Consider the following 20,240-nt stretch of genomic DNA (forward strand, 5'->3'; position numbering starts at 1 on the left):
GCGCGAGAGAACGTAATCTTTTAGTTTTAAGTCAGTTTGAACAATCCGGATAAGTGCAAGTAAGTACCATTTTGATTAGCCGTCGTACCTTCAATGTTTGTGCACTGTGTAACCACTGAGTGACGTATACGAGCGAGAGATCACTTCCGGCGCTTGCGTAAACTATGCCAGAGCATGCGCGTACACACCTCACGCACCGGATGCCTTGCGCGCGCCCAAAGACAGTTGGACATAGTGGTGTATTAGAGGTAAAAAAATTTTATAAATACTGTTCGGTTTCTGGCACAAACCGATCGTTTCGTGTTTTAGGACATCAATGTGTCGTCAGGAGCTGCAGGGTTTAATTTGGATTTGTCTGTGCATGTTTTTTTTTACTCTCATAGATTTTGTTACCATTGCCATGCATTATATTACTGATAGACTGCAACGGTTGGAGTTAAAAATCATCAAATGTGTTCTACTGAAGAAACAAAGTCACCTACATCTGGGATGCCCTGGGGGTAAGCAGATAAACATCAAATTTTCATTCTTGGGTGAACTATCCCTTTAAAGACAATAAACATACGATTGCACAAAATATATGGTTTATCTGTGTTCTTCAAGCAATCTTGGGTATTTTTTGGAAAAGGAAAGTGTATTTATAATGCAATGCTAATCGCTGTATATAAACCACATCTGGGGCCCATTCTTCGTACGTCGCTTTTTACATCTGAGATGATTTGAAAGGTTCCAGATCTTCTAATTGTGATAACTGATCTCTGGCTAATTTGGTTTTTCACACAAATTTGCGGATTTGATTAAAATATCTAGATGAAGTTGTCTAAGATTACTGTGCATTCTCGTGTTCCCCGAAAAGGGCAGATGTATCTATACTCGAAACCCCGATCAGCAATGCAGTGATGGGCTAGCGGCAAGACCGCAATGTAATGACATCCTATATACGAGCGAGAGATCACTTCCGGCGCTTGCGTAAACTATGCCAGAGCATGCGCGTACACACCTCACGCACCGGATGCCTTGCGCGCGCCCAAAGACAGTTGGACATAGTGGTGTATTAGAGGTAAACATTTTTATAAATACTGTTCGGTTTCTGGCACAAACCGATCGTTTCGTGTTTTAGGACATCAATGTGTCGTCAGGAGCTGCAGGGTTTAATTTGGATTTGTCGGTGCATGTTTTTTTTACTCTCATAGATTTTGTTACCATTGCCATGCATTATATTACTGATAGACTGCAACGGTTGGAGTTAAAAATCATCAAATGTGTTCTACTGAAGAAACAAAGTCACCTACATCTGGGATGCCCTGGGGGTAAGCAGATAAACATCAAATTTTCATTCTTGGGTGAACTATCCCTTTAAAGACAATAAACATACGATTGCACAAAATATATGGTTTATCTGTGTTCTTCAAGCAATCTTGGGTAGTTTTTGGAAAAGGAAAGTGTATTTATAATGCAATGCTAATCGCTGTATATAATGCTATCATTCTGTAATATGAAACCACATCTGGGGCCCATTCTTCGTACGTCGCTTTTTACATCTGAGATGATTTGAAAGGTTCCAGATCTTCTAATTGTGATAACTGATCTCTGGCTAATTTGGTTTTTCACACAAATTTGCGGATTTGATTAAAATATCTAGATGAAGTTGTCTAAGATTACTGTGCATTCTCGTGTTCCCCGAAAAGGGCAGATGTATCTATACTCGAAACCCCGATCAGCAATGCAGTGATTGGCTAGCGGCAAGACAGCAATGTAATGACATCCTATAATTAAAAAAGACACCTGACGAAAAACTTGACAAATTTCTGGACCTGGAAGAAAACAGCCAAGCGAACAAAACTACATAAATGTTATAATAGATAAATGAAATGCACTGTTTTTATTTTATTTGAAAAAATTTTTTTTACATTATTTCCAGTTATTTATATTCACGATTTGAGTATTGTATTTGTTTTTAATTTAATGTTGTAATTGGCAATTCATTTAATTTTATATTTGAAGCAGATTTGTTATGTGACAGCATCAATTAAAGTTTCTTAAGGGTCAAGCTCAAGATATCTGCATCTCCTGCGCTCCATCAAGCCACTCCCATAATATCTGTCAGCACTCAAATTAATGCACAACTCCGATTAACTGTACAGCATGTGTGTAAGACTCTAATACAATTATAAAGTAATTTATTTTATCACTAATAAATCTTTCAATGAGTAAAAACGGCTGTGTCTATAGTATTATAGATTACACAACATTATTATATTATTTTCAAATAGATTTTTTAATTATTATCATTTTAAATTATTGTCCCTGGATCAGTAGGGTACAATTGTAGTAAAGTAGCAGTGGTTGGGACAGGTTTTAAGTATCAAATTTGCCTAAAAAGATGCAATCTAATCCTGTTTAAATGAAATAAGTCTGCTCCCGAGCAGGTTTAAACTTACGGACCTGTTGCAATGACAGCACCTCCGGGATGAGCTTCGAAGAACCAAACAATCCAAGATCATGCCAAATCATCAACAATCAAATCCAGCTAACTGAGTTAGCGATATACGAAGAACGGGCCCCAGGTCCTTTTGCTTACTTTTTTTTTTTGGTAAAGAAAAGTTAATATTTAAGGTAATAGTGTATTTAGTGTACAAAAAGAGATGTATGAATACAATACTGTGATTGTGGTGTATATATTGTTTGTTTCATAGCACAACATGTTGCTGTTATCACACAGCCTGAATGTTATGTTGTGAACTAATAAACTTAAATGATCTAAATCTATTTTGCTGTGTTTATTTATATTGCACTAGAAGGTGTGCAGTATAGGCAAACGATCAAGTATTTTAACAGGCTTGTCTCAAGTTATGTATACTATAGTATATACAAGTAGAAGTTGCAGAAGAGACAGAATATCATAACTTACTGCAATGCTTCACTACTTGGAGATTAACAGTAAAAACAACAGTACATAGTTTAGATCACAAGTTTATCATGAAACAAAAGCAGTCATGAATCATCCAGGTAATGACACAGTATTAAGAATCAAGCCTATGTACACTTTTTGAATGGGGTCGTTTTTGTATTTGGTCCTTGTGGACTGTATTTAAACATCATAAAGTAGTGCAGTGCCAAGTAAAAAAATTAAAATAAAAGATTTTCAAGACAAATTTTATTGAATGTATTTTAACAACCTCAACAAACTGTATAAGTTTGTACATATTACACATCAGCAGCCTGGAGACAAACCACATTCATTGTAATTTTCAAGTTTATTTATTTCTAAAGCACATTTAGCACATTTTCCAGAACTAAATTGAAAACTGGTGAGAAAGAAACAAACCCACAAAATGTCTCTGTAAAATCCACTTTTTCCTTCAAAACAGCCTAATATAATATTTAGTGTATATACATACAATGGCTTTAACCTCAACAATCAAGATCTTTAATAAAGATTGATAATATGCATCACCATGGAGCCTCTCTCCATTAAAAGATGAAAGAAAATTACAGCTACAATAGACTTTACGGAAGAAATTAATATCTGGTTATAAAAATATTTCATGAGGTTACACATCTGCAAAAACAAAATGAGTGTAATATGAAACATCTCCAAAATCCGCACTTATCACCATGGAGCCTCTCTCCATTAAAAGATGAAAGAAAATTACAGCTACAATAGACTTTACGGAAGAAATTAATATCTGGTTATAAAAATATTTCATGAGGTTACACATCTGCAAAAACAAAATGAGTGTAATATGAAACATCTCCAAAATCCGCACTTATTTTTTAGTCTTATAAAGTTTGATAAACGCATTACATGGTTAGAAATCAACCAAAAATACTATAAATAAAGTGAAAAGTGAGCACATGGTTAATCAACTGAAATACAAATGTTGGAAGTTATGAACAGGGTTTTGTAGAGAAAATCAAACTACAGTTGTGAGCGGCCGGGGTCGTGCTGTGATGCTTTTACTGAAGGAAGACGCTCCGCTGCTTTCGCTCTTTCCGCTAAGAACTTATCAAACTCTGAGGGTGAGACAGAAATGAGACACTGAAATTAGTCTGCTGTTGTAAGAAATGTGGTTTGATTTATTAAAATATTGCTGAATATTAGGCGTACAGCAAAAAATAGCCAATGAAATGGCCTAAGAAATGTTTTTGAATGTGCTACAAGAACCCTAGTCAGTTCCTCAATAGGTGGCCTGCGGAAAACAAATGTTTGTCACCGTAAGCATGTTGGCACGAAACCACTTAAAATTCGAAAGCATCTACACTGGACACAAGCAGCAAAAGCAAATAGAACATCTGTGACGCTATGTGATGAGTCGCAGACAGTAAAACTGATGCCCCGTACGGTTTCTGACATACTTTCAAACGCATTTGTGAAAGGACTGAGCATTTTTGTCTGACAACGTAAAGCCAAGTGCCGTTTATGCACGCAGACCTTGACAAAAAAAGAGCTGGGTAGATTACTTACAAATTGTAATCCGTTACTGATTCCAAATTACATGACAAAAATTGTAATTCATTTTTTTTACATTATTTCCAGTTATTTATATTCACGATTTGAGTATTGTATTTGTTTTTAATTTAATGTTGTAATTGGCAATTCATTTAATTTTATATTTGAAGCAGATTTGTTATGTGACAGCATCAATTAAAGTTTCTTAAGGGTCAAGCTCAAGATATCTGCATCTCCTGCGCTCCATCAAGCCACTCCCATAATATCTGTCAGCACTCAAATTAATGCACAACTCCGATTAACTGTACAGCATGTGTGTAAGACTCTAATACAATTATAAAGTAATTTATTTTATCACTAATAAATCTTTCAATGAGTAAAAACGGCTGTGTCTATAGTATTATAGATTACACAACATTATTATATTATTTTCAAATAGATTTTTTAATTATTATCATTTTAAATTATTGTCCCTGGATCAGTAGGGTACAATTGTAGTAAAGTAGCAGTGGTTGGGACAGGTTTTAAGTATCAAATTTGCCTAAAAAGATGCAATCTAATCCTGTTTAAATGAAATAAGTCTGCTCCCGAGCAGGTTTAAACTTACGGACCTGTTGCATCACATTGATTTAAATAGGATAATCTTGTACCATATTGATATAAAAATGCAAAGAGTAAGAAAATATATTCCATTCATTGTGATTAACAAGAAGTACATTAAACATTACATTTACGTCAAGGTTTCCCAAACGGGTTCGTAAATGATCTGAAGGGGGTTTGTGAGTTTAGTGAAAAGTTAAAGCATAAAAAGGTCAAAACAATTTTTTTAAATTAAATAGGATGAGCTTCGAAGAACCAAACAATCCAAGATCATGCCAAATCATCAACAATCAAATCCAGCTAACTGAGTTAGCGATATATGAAGAACGGGCCCCAGGTCACAAAAAAAAGTTATTTCAAACACTCAACTATATTATCAAGTTAATTAGGAGAAAAAGCATGCCAATAAATGATATCTTTGTTGGACAACAGGTTTGTAAACGGGCTCATACACATGCAAAACTGTATTGCACACATGCTACTGTAGTACATTTATTCAGACCGATTTTTTTGTGCACTGCACAGCCCTAACCAAACCAGTTACAGATTGTAGAAGCTCCTCATTTAGTGATAAACTCATTAAAACTGGTGTCGATGCTAATATAGCTGTCATTCTTGGTTTGAATGGGCACACATGCTTATTACTCATGATCTCTTCACCTCTTTCCTATGTAGATGATCATTTTGAATGAATTGCTGTCCAGCCAAACAATAGAGTTCTTGGACCTACGTTTTAAACCCAGGTTTAAAGACTGAGAAGATGATATACTTCCTCTTAAACCATCTACCCTGCTGAACAACATGTCGGCCTGACCGCCATACTGACATGGAATGGATCTCCTCAAACCTCTGGACAGCATGTTCTTCTCTTTTGCCAAACTGACAAAGACAGTAGTGCACAAACAGACCTAAGTTGGTTGGTTTAGGTCCATGCAAGGAGGCATTAGATCATTAGCTGGCCAACTTGAACATAATGAAGCGCTGTACTAATGAAGTGCTATACCAATGAAGTGTCCTTAGATTTTAGACAGGTACTGTTGTTTTAAGTATTGTCTAAAAGCTGTGCATGAATATTTTCATACAGAAATCACGATTCATCCATAGCTTCATAATGTTTTAGTAAATTTGTAAAGTTTTTGCACCAACTTTGTTGGCTCTCAGATGAGAATGCACCTATCTCTACCGAGCAAGGTGAGGTTGACATTCTCTCATTTAGAATAATCCACATTCATCAAGATAAGAACAGACAACTGTTGTGAATCTGGCAAGAATTTTGTACCAACTTTATGCACTTAAATATGCAACAAATGATTAGTGACTGTGGCCTGATATATTTTGATATGGTTTTATGCTGGTCAGTTCTCCACAGGATAGTTAATAGTTTTGTCTAGTACTTACAATGGTTTCTTACAATGGATTGTTGCTGATTGATTTTTCATGCTGTTCTGCTTGAACCTCTTAAGCCCGAGACACACTGCACGATTTTAGTAATCCTGTAAGATCACTGCATGTCACACTGTGTGACATGGATCTAGTAAACTTGGCTACGACGTGTGTAGACTGTACGATGATGACACCTATTGACTCATACGCTACGCCACCATTCTATAGAAGAATAAAACGTCACCAGCATGCGCTAGTGGAAAATGTAATCAGACTACTTTGATTACTTTTGAAACAATTATTTTATCACATTGATTTAAATAGGATAATCTTGTACCATATTGATATAAAAATGCAAAGAGTAAGAAAATATATTCCATTCATTGTGATTAACAAGAAGTACATTAAACATTACATTTACGTCAAGGTTTCCCAAACGGGTTCGTAAATGATCTGAAGGGGGTTTGTGAGTTTAGTGAAAAGTTAAAGCATAAAAAGGTCAAAACAATTTTTTTAAATTAAATAAAAAAAATAATAGGGAAAAAGCTAATAAAAATGTGAACATTTGTCATGACAACAATTAGTCGGTAGCGCCCCCTTGTCTATGTATTGAAAGAATTTAGCCCAATAATGAAAATTAATTGAGGAACTCTCATTCTGGAAAGTACCTGCAAGTGTGAAAAATATAGGCGCCTTTTAAAGACCACAAAAAAAGCTTAACAAGAGGGTACAGTGAATGTAATGATACCACAAGCTGAGTAACAGACTACGTGACTAGTGAAACGTGGAAGATTACGTGTTTGTCACGAAGGTGACTACGTCAGGACATCCGGCAGATCAGAAATGAGCCACACAGACTGACACTCTTACAACAGGAAGACTGGATCATACAGAAGACTGACAGAATGCAATTAGATTCTCTAAAAAGCGTAAATGTTGGCCACTGATGTCTTACATGCAGAAGAATAGATAAGTGAGCATGCAACTATAATTTTAGCATATGGCACAGAAGGACTGAAGCTTTTTCCACATTTTTGATGTCAATTTAAATCGACCTCAGATTAAATGTGTTAAAAGGTGCTAAAAGTACTAGCTGAAAGCATTATCATAATAGCCATATTAAGAAGGGTTACCTTCACTAGTCACTCCTTCAGAATCATCTTCCTGTCACAAAATATCAAACACAAAAATACACTTATGAGATACAATAAACAATCAATGTTTTAAGATGACATGAAATCCAAATGTACCCACTTATATCGAATGTCTTATTCTTCATAAAAGGTCTTATTATGCAAGTTTCAGTAAACTTCATTCCTTTTCTTCATTTACTGAACTGCTAATCATTACTTTTGTCATGTTCACTAGTTTATATTAAGACTTGTGAGTAATTACTGACTGGTTCATATGACAGTTCATAGTTATACATATTCGTATACACTACTGTTTTTGAAACATTCTCTAATGGTCCCCAAGGCTGCATTTATTTTATTTAAAAAAACAGTAATATTGTAAAATATTATTATAATTTAAAATAACTGTTTTCTATCTGAATATATTTTAAAATATTACTTATTCTTGTGATGGTAAAGCTGAATTTTCACATGATCCTTCAGAAATCTTTCTAATATGCTGATTTTTTTGCTGGAGAAACATCATTATCAATGTGAATACAGTTGTGCTGCTTCATATTTTTGTGGAAACTGACTCTGTGACAAGAACAGCATTTATTTGAAACAGAAATCTTTTCTAACATGTCTTTACTAGCAACTTATTGTGCAAATAAAAGTATTAATTTCAAACTTCTGCACTGTAGTTTTATAAGCGGGTTTTGATATTTGTAAAGCCGTTTTAAAACATGAATAGTGTCATTGTTATATGACCAATTATTTGAGGGGGAAGAATTTGAATTTGCAAAGCAATCAAAATCGTTGAGTAGAATCGGAATTAGAGCCAGAACCTTATATATATTTCTCACAATTCCAATGCTTAGCACCCAGTTAGAGATCTAAACATGTGTCACTTACATCATCTACGTCCAGCCATTGTTCAATGTCATCCATCACTTCACCCTGATTGACAGGAATCTGACAACAGGAGGAAAAAATTTACTTCATAAGTTAGCATAATAAAGCAATATAATCTGTTACAAACCACACCCATCACAAACAAGCTTCCTGCTTCTCAGTGCTTTAAAGTGTAAAGGAAGAATCAATATGCTTCAATTCTGAGGATGGAAAGTTAGTTGTTTTGAAATTTGGCAACGCCATAAAATAAGGCACTGAGGAGCTGTGGATCGCTCAGCATCCAGGCCTGAAACACAGAATGAGCTAAACAACACCAAAATTCCCACAGAACCTTCAGCAAATAAAGATAATGAAGCTCCTCAAACCATGCGGGCCACTCAGAAGCAAGACAGCGGACACTTATTCACCAAATGAGAAAAAGCTTTGACATGCTAAAAGAAAAAAGCTCCCAGCTTAACCAATAGCACGTCACACTGGAGGCCGACTGTTTTATCAGCCAATCAGACCCACCATTCCCTTTTCAAGCATCCAATGAAACTGAGGCGAGCTGCCGAGGGAGGTGGAGTCTAGGCTGTGATCCTTAACATAGACATACAACCGTTTTAAATGATGGACATGTATCCAATGGCAGGTGAAAACAACACACAGAAACATCTTGAAAGGTGTTACATTCATTATTGAATGCTGCTCTCTCGTAATACAAAGAGATGCTAATTGATCGCTCTATTTCAAACATGATATCCTTTCTGCAGGACTAAATAATTCAGAGACACTTACCACTCCAGTGTCCTGTCGCTCTCTTTGAGTGGCTGCAAGTCCCTCTGGACCGGCAGAGCATTCCGGACTGGTAATAAATCACACAAAATATGTCATGTAAAGATCAAGTACTACACTTTGGTGTTGCTGTATTGCAACATTATGCTTTGAACACAATCAACACTTTAAAAAAATAAAGGTTCTTTACTGGCATCTGTGGTTCCATGAAGAACCTTTAACATCAATGGAACCTTTCCACGGCACAAAAGGTTCTGTATAGTGGAAAAAGTTCATCGTTTTAAAGAACTGAAAAGTTCTTTGAGGAACCAAAAATGGTTCTTTTATGGACTCAATCTGAAAACCCCCTTTTCAAACCTTTATTTTTACGAATGAATGCCTGAAATCATGCAAAATGAAATTCAAACTTGAGGACCATCCAAAAGAATCCGTGTATCATTCGATCATTCGTTTTTTGATTTAATATTGAAAGTAGAAAAATTAGAAAACGGCTCCTTTTTTGTTTTTTTGTTTTTATCCAAAAAACGAAAAACAAGAATTCAGCTTACATTTTCGTTTTTCGTTCATGGGTGGAAACATTAATAAACAGCATGAATATTTGATTTCTACACGTGGGCGGGAATTAAACGCCCCTTTCTGCTGATTGGTCAGCATAAGATCAAACCTTGCCGTCATCAGTTCTTCCGCAGTATCATGCAGCAGAATAATAGTCCTCCACTGCTGCAATTGTATGGATTAATTACCCATTTTATTGCAACTACATATAATATTTTTCTCATCAAACAGACTAATGAATAGCTCGACACAACTAGTACTTGGGCAGAGGGCTTTCTTCTGTGTAGACCAGCGGTTCTTAAAGTGATAGGGGGTCCGCAAAATAATTTGCTATAGCCTAAAGTATATCCAGACTGTAAAGTCGCTTTTTTTATCATGCTACATAGGCCTACTGTACTTTATTCCAAAGTGACTTATATGATGCATTTAACGTCAAATAATCTAAATGAAGCCTTTTAAAAGACAAGTATTCCCTGTGGTTCATGCTTGTGGCATGCGCCAGAAAGATGCTCAAGGACACTGCTAAAGCAGCGCATTCTGTTGTTCTCTTTATTTTTCAAAGGCATTTTGTAGTTATTTTGAACGTAACATTACACAAATAAAAATATACATTTTACCATACGACTATAAATGACAGAGTATTAAGTTATTCCCCCTCGATGGGGAAACAATCCAAGTGAACATCAATCAGTACTCAATATTAATTTAAACTGCTTTAAATATGACTGCTGCTTATTTCCTGTGCACTTCTGCGCTTGACTGTAGTTGCGTCTGTCTGCTTATTGAGTTTATTTAACCCATCGCAATTTATTGGAACTGTGTGAACTAGAGTCACTACTCACCTTAATGTTGTTCTAAAGGCGTATTACTTAACACAAAAATGTCCTGCTTGCATTTGCCAATTAAATGGCAGAGAATGGTGACTTTAGGTTTTGTTTTTTGTTTTTAAGCGGATGCATATCTGTCGTAAAATAATCATATGCATCTTGTGGCGTATATTATAAGCATTCTGAAGGTATACTGAGGGTTTGGTGAGAAACAAACCGAAATAGCAAGTTATTATATTTTATGGAAATCTTGTTGCAGTGCAAGTGCACAGCAGCTCACGCCACGCACAAGTGCATATCCTTTTGAGATATCAATTATAATCAATTTTAATAAAACAAGACTACATTATATAACTCTAACAGTAGGCGATTTAATATCTGTTGTTCTCCGGTTGTCAGTCAAAATGACAGTTCTTGCGTGAACATTATAGACCTATATATACCCAAGTCAATTTATTATTCCTTCCTTTTTGTCTTAGATATATTATATATATATGTTTAAAATATTTATTTTGAAACAAATTAATTAATTACACAATAAGTACAATGTATTGTACTTATGTAATGTACAATGTATGTTGAACAAATGATCAAATGATACATGGATTATCCAAGATGTAGACGAGTTTGTTTCTTCATCAGAACAGGTTTGGAGAAATGTATAATTACATGACTTGCTCACCAATGGATCCTCTGCAGTGAATGGGTGCCGTCAGAATGAGAGACCAAACAGCTGATAAAAACATCACAATAATCCACAAGTAATCCACACCCCTTCAGTCCATCAAATGTTTGTAAGAAACAAATCAATCAAGACTTTCTTAACTTACAATATGAGCCCTCTAATCACAATATTGTTTTTTTCAGTGAATAAGTCACCTTGTCTGAATCACAAGAGAAATATGCACCGATCAGGCTCTGTTACAAAACAGTGAAACAGTTCTAAATATGCTTTTCACTTCACAAGACATGTTATCAGCTGTTTGGACTCTCATTCTGACGGCACCCATTCATTGCAGAGGATCCATTGGAGAGCAAGTGATGTACAGGTAATGATACATTTCTCCAAATCTGTTCTGATGAAGAAGCAAACTCTGGTTGAACTCTGGGTGGCCTGAAGGCGAGTACATTTTCAGCAAATTTTCATTCTTGAGTGGACTATTCCTTAAATTCTTACCTTTTTTGTGATGAGCTGCTATTACTTAGTTTTAAATCATCAGCTGTTGTGCCTGTAGCAAATCACGCAACAAACAATGCATTAATAACTGTGAAGATTAATATTAGAATAAAATGTGAGTGTAAATGATTCAGAAATATAAGCAAAAGTGGAGCTTACTCAGTCCTGCCATCTGATTGGATAGTGTGGTGACTGCTGATTGGCTGATTGTGCTATGCGCACCATTGGCTGTCTTTGATTGGTTTGAAGTTCCCAAATCAATAAGATTTGTGTTAGCTGGATTCTGAAATACAACAATGAATTATGAATGAATCAAATAAAGAATCAACATGTAGTCATTATAGTGCATTTAATATCAAATGTATGAATTCTTACAGATTGTGCACTGCTCTGTCTATTGAGATGTCTTTCAAATCTAAAAAAAAAAGAAAGAAGTTAGGTAACACTGATGAGATGTGATATTAAATCAACTAACTTGAAGTGAGATATGACATCTAAATGCTGTGATATTACATGGTTCCACACCATTCAGTGAATTCATCTTCATGACTTCTCCAGTTTTTCATGCCAACTTAATAATGATTTTTAAGCACCCACAAAGAGCATTTTTAACTGAATAAAAACATTTGTATTAGATGTATTTTTGATGCCCATGAATGATTTTATTTATTTCCGTAACCTTCCCAAGTCCCATGATTTTGTTGTCCACAGGGTGGCAGTACACGGAGTAAATTGCAGATAAAGAGAGCATCTGAGGTTAGGAAGTCAACTGTCTTGGTAATCCGGGAAATGTAGTTTTTAAATGGGTTTGGAATAGCATACTACTATTACTATTTCTGCCATATAAAGAAAGAAAGTATTACGCTAAATAGTAACTATGGCAAATAGCAAACAGATCAATTTTGACTTGACAAAAGCACATCAATAAATAAACACGTTAAATACATTTTCAACAGTTGTTGCATTTAAAAACTACTTGATATTTTAATTTTCACAAACTGAATATACTGTAGAGTCATTTAAACTTTTTCATCTTTTCAAATGTTTATGCTTTTTGAATTGTGGCTTTACTACCCCTAAATAGGCATATTATTTTGAATTTTAGGCTTATTTTGATCACAAAGTATGTGCTTTCTGCATATGTTATTGCTGCAGGTATAACCGTTTAGTTTTTAATCTATTAATTTCCACCCACTCGGTATAACTAAGATTTTTTAAGTGTTTGTCAACTTTCGGAACATGTAAAATTGTGTGCAATGCAATTCCGCACACTGTTCCGGTCCTGTTATTTAGTACATACAAACAGTATTACTTCAATTTAATATAAATATGGCTACATTAAAACTACATTGAAACTATATAATTGATGAAACCTCTTGTCCAGGTTGAATTCTTCAGGTCGAAATTAGAGCAACCAAGCAATCAGTGTAGTTCACAGCGCCCTCTATTAGTGAAAATAATAACTACACAATTGCTTTGGTAACCAGCAGGCTCTTTCAGTCTGGATTTTTTGGAGTGTATTATTTTGTGGGTGTTTTGAATGTGCTGAAAACCAGGGACATGTCCAGGAACAGATCAGGTCATGGACAGGACACTAAAAACCAGGACTGTCCCTGGAAAATGGGGACGTCTGTTCACTCATTATTTGTGTTTATAGCATGTGAGATTCTGTGAGACAAGCAAGGAAAACACATATTGAACTCTATGGTGGAACTGTTTGCCTTAACAACTTTGATGTGTATTTTATCTAGTTTTAGTATTATAAAGAAAGAAAAAAGATACTACTTTACCATTTTTATGACACATTTACACCTTGAAACGAACATTCATAGATGAATTATTCATAGCATGTTCACAAACATCATATCATCAAGGCAATTTGCCTCTAACCTGTGATACTGTGCAAACGTGGTGTTAACGTCGTCATTGGCACAGAGTAGCTGCTCTATAAGCTTCTCATCGCTCAGTCTGGGTATGAGCTCCACCATCCGGCCCTGCATATCTTTGGTCATGGAGTAGAGTTGCTACTGACCGGCAGAGAGAAGAGAAACAGCAACAGTCCTTCACATTTATAGGCCTAAAATCATGACTGGAGGATGAGTGTGTACATGCTGAGAGAAGAAAGTAAGGGTGTGTATTTGTGGCTGTGTTTGATTGTAACCTGTAGCAGCTCTGTGTCTGATGGCTCAAGACTCGCAGGCTCCATCTGACTCATCATGTCTGACATCACTGATATATTATTACGCACCACCTCCAGTTCAGTCTTCAATGTTTTCATCTGGAACACAAACACGCTTGAACCAGCAGTATTCAATAATACAGTCATAAAAACAATCATTTATTTACCATGGTTAATGCTAAATTTTACATTTAATCCCATTTTTGATATTTAAAGATGTATAACTTAACATTAGTTCATGCACTATGAACCAACATTATGTATATTAAGTAATTTTTTTAAAGTATAGTTAATATTAATCTGAATCCATGTACATTTTTAAATGTCCTATTAATAATTAATAAATGCTGGAAAAAACAGTTAACTGTCATTTCATGGCAACAAATTGAACCTTACTGTAATATGAATTGGTACTAAAAATGTTTAACATTCTTTAAGTCTCACCCCATTAGGTGTTAATTTTGTGAGGAGCATCATTACATGTAATATGCAAAATAATAAAATCACAAACATTTTTAATAGTTATATTCAAATAATTTTAGATTTATCAAAATTCATAAATATCAAATATAAAAATATAACTAATTAAAAAAATGAGTGTGTGTGTATATATATATATATATATATACACACACACACACACACCAAAGCGATTATGGGGGTTACTTTTGCCATGATCATTATATCACATGCACATTACAATTTAAATATAAATCATTAAATACAAATATTAAACTCACTATTTAAAAAATATATTACTTAAATAGTACTAATGTACTACTCACACTTTTGGGGGTTAATTGTGCAATGACCATCATGTATCATATGTATACAAATTGCTATTTAAATATTACGTATTAAATAATATTAAATATTTAATGTAAATCTAAATTGAGTCCTGCTGAATGCATACTGTTGTAGTCGGCTTAGTCGATTTAGTCCATCCATAACATTTTATTCATTCCTAAAATATTCCAGTCCCACCCACATTTCAGCCTGAGTCAGCATTGCTGTGTGTGTGTGTGTGTGTTACTTGTTGAGGTGACCATGTGATGGGCGTCTCTGTATTCTGTGGCTGTGAGGATGTGACGGAGTGACTTTCTGTGTGAGCTGTTACCGGAGACGCTGACTCAATGGTCTGTTGGAATCAAGCATTGATAAATTAATAAATATAAAAAAATCTGAAATTACGCAAAAGAATGGCACATATTTGCATTTTAGCACTCTATATAGAGGATATACTATCTGATTTTGAGATGTTTTTTACTTTTTATAAACACATGAATCTCAATAAATCTTTATTTGGATTTATAATTGTTTATTAAAAGCTGCTTGTTGTCATGTATTTGAATGTGCAGCGGTTTATACCCGGTTGGGAGTGTGTATAGGGGAACAGCCATTCAGTTCAGTCACGGGAAACTCCACGCCTTTTCTCCTGAGATCCTCATAGACGGTCACGACACCCGTCAAATCTGGAGAACTACGAAAGGCATCGGACCACGCCTACAGGGAGAGAAAGATAGAATCTGACACCAGACACACCCAGAGCTCTCTTTGAATACTTCACACTTCACAGCAAAAAATATGAACCGCACAAAGGCGTTAACTCAGAGTTTATAAAGGACCTGTATCATGCTCAAGACTCGGTCCTGAAGAACCACTGGGGCGTTGTTTTTAGGCAGGATCGTCTGGACCAAAACATTCTCCACGAAGTCTCTGGTGGACACGTAGATGTGGAATTTGTGTCCGCAGTTCTTCACACAGGCCTCCAACACCTGCAGCAAAACCAGAAGAATGATTCCAAAGATCATGTGAAATATTATGTGAAATAAGACACTGAGACGATGGTAATGACATTATGTTTGACACTTACACTCAAAGTCAGCATAACCTCTTTGAAATTCCTATTTCCCAGTATCCTCTTCTTTATTGCTCTGACTGCATCTTTAGGTCTGCAAACAGAGCAGCATCATCACAAAAATTATGTAATGTTATGTAATGTAAGTTATACTATCAAAAACCTCAAAGCACCATACAGTTAAATTAAATAATTATATTCAGACACTTAAGCCATTTAATATTATTTTATGTAGTTTATAGAATGATAACGGAGGCAAGAATAGAATACAGCTCAAAATGACGACAGAATGTATTGTGATACTTTCTGGTTGTGAAACATTAGTTATTATGGGTACACTTTATTTTAAGGTGTCCTTGTTACAGTGTAACTATACATTTAAGTACCGAGTAATATTAATTAACTACATGTACTTACTATTATTAGGATTAGGGTTTGGCTTAAGGTTATTTGCATGTAAATATGCATAATTTATTGTTATTATAATAGTAAATACATGTAACGTGTAACAAGAACACCTTAAAATAAAGTGTTACCGTTATTATTTGTATGTAGTTTGCTATTTTATATAACACAGGGTTTCCCAAACTAAATAATTAAATCATTAAATGACAGAAATGTAAAATTAAGATAATTTTAATATAAAAACTGTTAAAATAGAACACTTACTAAAACATGAAGTAGATTTATTTGTCATGTGACCATTAACCAACATGGCAGAACCATAAATTGTTTTAAATATTTACTCAAAGGAATAGTTCACTCAATAGGAATTTGCTTAAAATGTACTCATCCTCAGGTCATCTAATAGGACAAAGTAATCGACACAACTCCAGTCCATCAAGTAATGTCTTGTGAAGTAAAAATCTGTGTTTTTGTAAGAAATCAATCCATAATTATCATGTTTTAACTTTAAACCATTGCTCCTGGCCAAAATATGACTCCATAATTCATAATAACATTTCCTCTTGTGAAAAAGATCATCCCCCTGTTGTCCTCTCACATCAAAATACACCAACATATTTGTGTAGAACGGTTTTGGACTGTATTTGCTTGTAAACAGTGCTTGATCTGTGCATATTTCACTCCTGATTCAGACGAGATGAAAGCAATATTAAGCAATATTACTAATATTATGGATAGTGGACTTGAGCAAAGGTTTGAATTGAAAAAGCAATTCTTAATAATGGATTTATTTCTTACAAACATGCACTGTTTCACTTCACAACGTATTCATTGATGGACTGGAGTGGTGTGGATTATTGTGATGTTTTTATCAGCTGTTTAGACTCTCATTCTGACGGCACCCATTCACTGCAGAGGACCCATTGGTGAGCAAGAGATGTAATACATTTCTCCAAATCTGCTCTGATGAAGAAACAAATCATCTACATATTGGATGGCCTGAGGGATTTCAAGCTAATATTTTAGGTCAAATCAACAACAAAAAATAAATGTCAGTTTGGGAATCCGTGGTCTAATACAATGACGTCCAAATACAACTGGGGAAGAGTTTAAAAATAATTAACGCTCACGATCATATAAACAGAAATCTGTTGTATCGGACAACATACACACCCTTCATCTGTTTCACTGACAATGTCACAAATGTCCATGTTGAGGCCCCAGTCTTCAGACGGGAGAGAAGAACTGGTGGCATGTTCTGAGCAAGAGACCAAGAAACAGTCAGAGACACACAAAGGCTTCAATCTAAACTGAAAGGATACAGCATGTTTTGATCACATACTTATCGTCTCTTTTTGTTAAGCACAACTGAACAAAATGCAGAAACACAGATGAACCCAAAGCGATTATGTAGATCAGGGGTGCCCAAACTCGGTCCTGGAGGGCCGGTGTCCTGCAGAGTTTAGCTCTAACTTGCCTCAACACACCTGCTGAGCTAAACTCTGCAGGACACCGGCCCTCCAGGACCGAGTTTGGGCACCCCTGATGTAGACGTTTGAAAGCTAACTAGCATTGTTCCCCATCAACAGAATCAACAATTAACTTTAAAAGGAACTTACTCTTGCCTTCAAACAACTCATTATATGCTCACACACATAACAAACATCACTGAACCGTCAGTCGACTGGCCTGATATTACACCAGGATATTATTGTCATCTTACTCATCAGCAGCGGTGTGGTTTATGATTCATAACAACACTGATAGAGTTACAAACACTGAACTTCTGATGATATAACAGCTCCTTATCGCCATGAAGAAGAGCCCAGGCTAACTTTAAAAAGAGCCCTTGTATTCACCCACCCATATGCTGGACTGATCATTTAAACTAGGTTACTGGGTTTAATGTGACTTGTATTGTTTACAGTGCTTAATGTTCTGCATCTAGGCAGGGAAAACAGGCTTTACAACAGTATGAAAGGGCGAGTTCCATCAAAAGCTCTGTCATTACACTGGTATTCATCCTGACACAAACTTGAATGCCATCTTTAAAGGGATAGTTCATGCAAAAATAGAAATTCGGTCATTATTTACCCACACTGTTGTCATTACATACATATATCCATTCCATACATTATGTTCCATATGGAACACTAGGAGATTATGTTGTAATGAATTAAAATTCTTAAAAATTATTTTATGTTGCACAGAAAAATAACAAGTGAATTTGTGACAGAATTTGAATGTTTGTGTGAACCTTTCCTGTAAGTTTATTTGGGCAATCTGACAATTCTATTCATCTAAGGGAGAAATCAGAGAATGGCAAAGATAATTTTGCTGCTAATGCATAATTATCGTGTTTGGCTGGAACAAACAGTTCCTCCCCAACTAATTGCTCTGTGCAGCTCCATTGAGATGAGAGTCTAGCTGCAATGACACTATCAAGAGGAGCAGAAGAGCCCTTGAAATGAATGAAAAGTAGCCCTAATATTGCATTTCTTGTGAAACCAAGAGTAAATTCTGGAATGGGTTACATAACCGCTTTAATACTCGCATGTAAATATTTCTCTTTTTTTTTTAAACGAGAGCGACAAAATAAATGGGTCAAAACGTTATCAGGGTATACTGAAGACGTGCAACTTCCAACACAAACCCTCTTCGTCCCGCCCTTCCTCGTTACTATTTGCGGACAGCATTAATTGACACACATTTCCGCCAATCACGAAGACAGCGACGGGGCTTTGAGCCCGCCTTCGACATTGGATTGCACGAATGAAGTGTCAATCTAAATTTAATCTTATCCCTTGCTGTCATCCTTAATTAAACGATTGCATACGTGTTCATATGTGTCTTGCAAGTGAGCTAGTCACGAATATACGGCGAATATGGTTGAAATCTATGTAAACATCAAGCAGTCGAATTGGACACTTCAAGTTTGACTACACTCGCTTATCTGTGCGTATGATGCTCGCTTAAACGTATTGCGTGTGATTTGCGACCTCACCCAGCGTGTTACTTACCTATAAGTTGACCCACGGGTGTAGAAAAAGGGTTTCCTATGAAAAACTCCATCCTCCGAGCGTGTCTGCTGCTCAGTGTCTTTGGGCTGATGATCAGCTGGAGAGCTCAAACAAACTTAACCGATTACATCATCTCTTAAAGTGACAGTAGGCAGCACTGGCGGGGATTTTCCAAGTATGCAGTACACTGTGCTGCGTACAGTTTTCGCTAGTATGTAAAACAGAATGCATTGTGCAACAATAAACGTTTAAAACAGTAGCATGCAGCAGTCTTGTCTAGTACAGCAGGGATAAGCTATTTTGCATGTTTAGTTCAACAAGTGGCAACTTTTTACCTATCTTAAATTGGAATTTAGGGTAATTTTGTGTCGTTTTAATCAAATTAAAAGTAAAAAGAGCAGATAATGAATCAAGAACCAAGATTTTAAAAATGCTGCTGATATTACTCAGTAGCCTATATAAAACCATGATCCGCACACACAAAAAATAGTCTTCTTTTTAGTGTTTTATTTTATATTGATTAAATAAAACGCTAAAAAGAAGACTAATTTTGTGAGTACGGATCATGGTTTTATACACTAAGTAATCTAATAGATCAAAATAAAATATTAAGTGACATAAGAGTGCAGTGCAAACAACTCTGTGAAACTGCTGACACTCACTGGAAATTGAAGGATGTGTGTCAACGCATTGCATTGTGGGATAGAGTATTCCATGCATTCAGTTCTGTAGCCTATATATGTTGCACATTATGGTAAAAGTTGTAGGTCACCCAGGTGTTCAGTGCATACAGAAAATTCACATATTGTGCACAGTACATACTGCATATTGCATACTGAATTTTTTCTGGTTGCATATTAGATTTTTGTTGTTTGGAAATGGAAATGGAAAGTCTTATTACCATGGAGTTATGCATAAATGACTACATAAGGTGTGATGTTGTGAAATGCAGGCCCTGCCCTAGTGTGTTGCCCCCATGATT

At 35.5% G+C, this 20,240-nt stretch overlaps 1 protein-coding gene across 2 annotated transcripts; it reads right to left on the minus strand.

The window, feature by feature from the left end:
* Nucleotides 1–3,658: 3,658 nt before the first annotated feature.
* On the minus strand, nucleotides 3,659–19,386 carry LOC107583252 (target of Myb protein 1-like). Of its 2 annotated transcripts, XM_016269398.1 has the most exons (16): nucleotides 19,259–19,386; nucleotides 17,412–17,496; nucleotides 15,849–15,927; nucleotides 15,601–15,750; nucleotides 15,344–15,478; nucleotides 15,009–15,113; nucleotides 13,958–14,074; nucleotides 13,687–13,820; nucleotides 12,172–12,211; nucleotides 11,956–12,079; nucleotides 11,797–11,848; nucleotides 9,241–9,307; nucleotides 8,974–9,042; nucleotides 8,464–8,523; nucleotides 7,570–7,600; nucleotides 3,659–4,017 (listed from the first exon to the last, which is right to left on the minus strand). In XM_016269398.1, the coding sequence occupies exons 1-16, from the start codon at nucleotides 19,308–19,310 to the stop codon at nucleotides 3,923–3,925; spliced, it is 1,395 nt and encodes a 464-aa protein (XP_016124884.1). In that variant the 5' UTR covers nucleotides 19,311–19,386; the 3' UTR covers nucleotides 3,659–3,922. The 2 variants fall into 2 exon arrangements, with proteins under 2 accessions (XP_016124884.1, XP_016124885.1); XM_016269399.1 differs by lacking the exon at nucleotides 8,974–9,042 and having other exon boundaries at nucleotides 3,664–4,017.
* Between the last annotated feature and the right edge of the window lie 854 nt (nucleotides 19,387–20,240).

This window comes from Sinocyclocheilus grahami, unplaced genomic scaffold (genome assembly GCF_001515645.1).
Source record: "Sinocyclocheilus grahami isolate Dianchi unplaced genomic scaffold, SAMN03320097.WGS_v1.1 scaffold52.1, whole genome shotgun sequence".
NCBI classification, from domain to species: Eukaryota; Metazoa; Chordata; class Actinopteri; order Cypriniformes; family Cyprinidae; genus Sinocyclocheilus; species Sinocyclocheilus grahami.

What these genes read in the sequence shown, in the direction of transcription:
- LOC107583252 (XM_016269398.1), bottom strand. Translation starts at nt 19,310, where the DNA reads ATGGAGTTTTTCATAGGAAACCCTTTTTCTACACCCGTGGGTCAACTT. An exon ending in GTCAGTGAAACAGATGAAGG is followed by an intron (nt 15,928 to 17,411) that starts GTGTGTATGTTG and finishes CTCTGTTTGCAG; the next exon opens with ACCTAAAGATGCAGTCAGAG. An exon ending in AGCGACAGGACACTGGAGTG is followed by an intron (nt 9,043 to 9,240) that starts GTAAGTGTCTCT and finishes GTCTATGTTAAG; the next exon opens with GATCACAGCCTAGACTCCAC.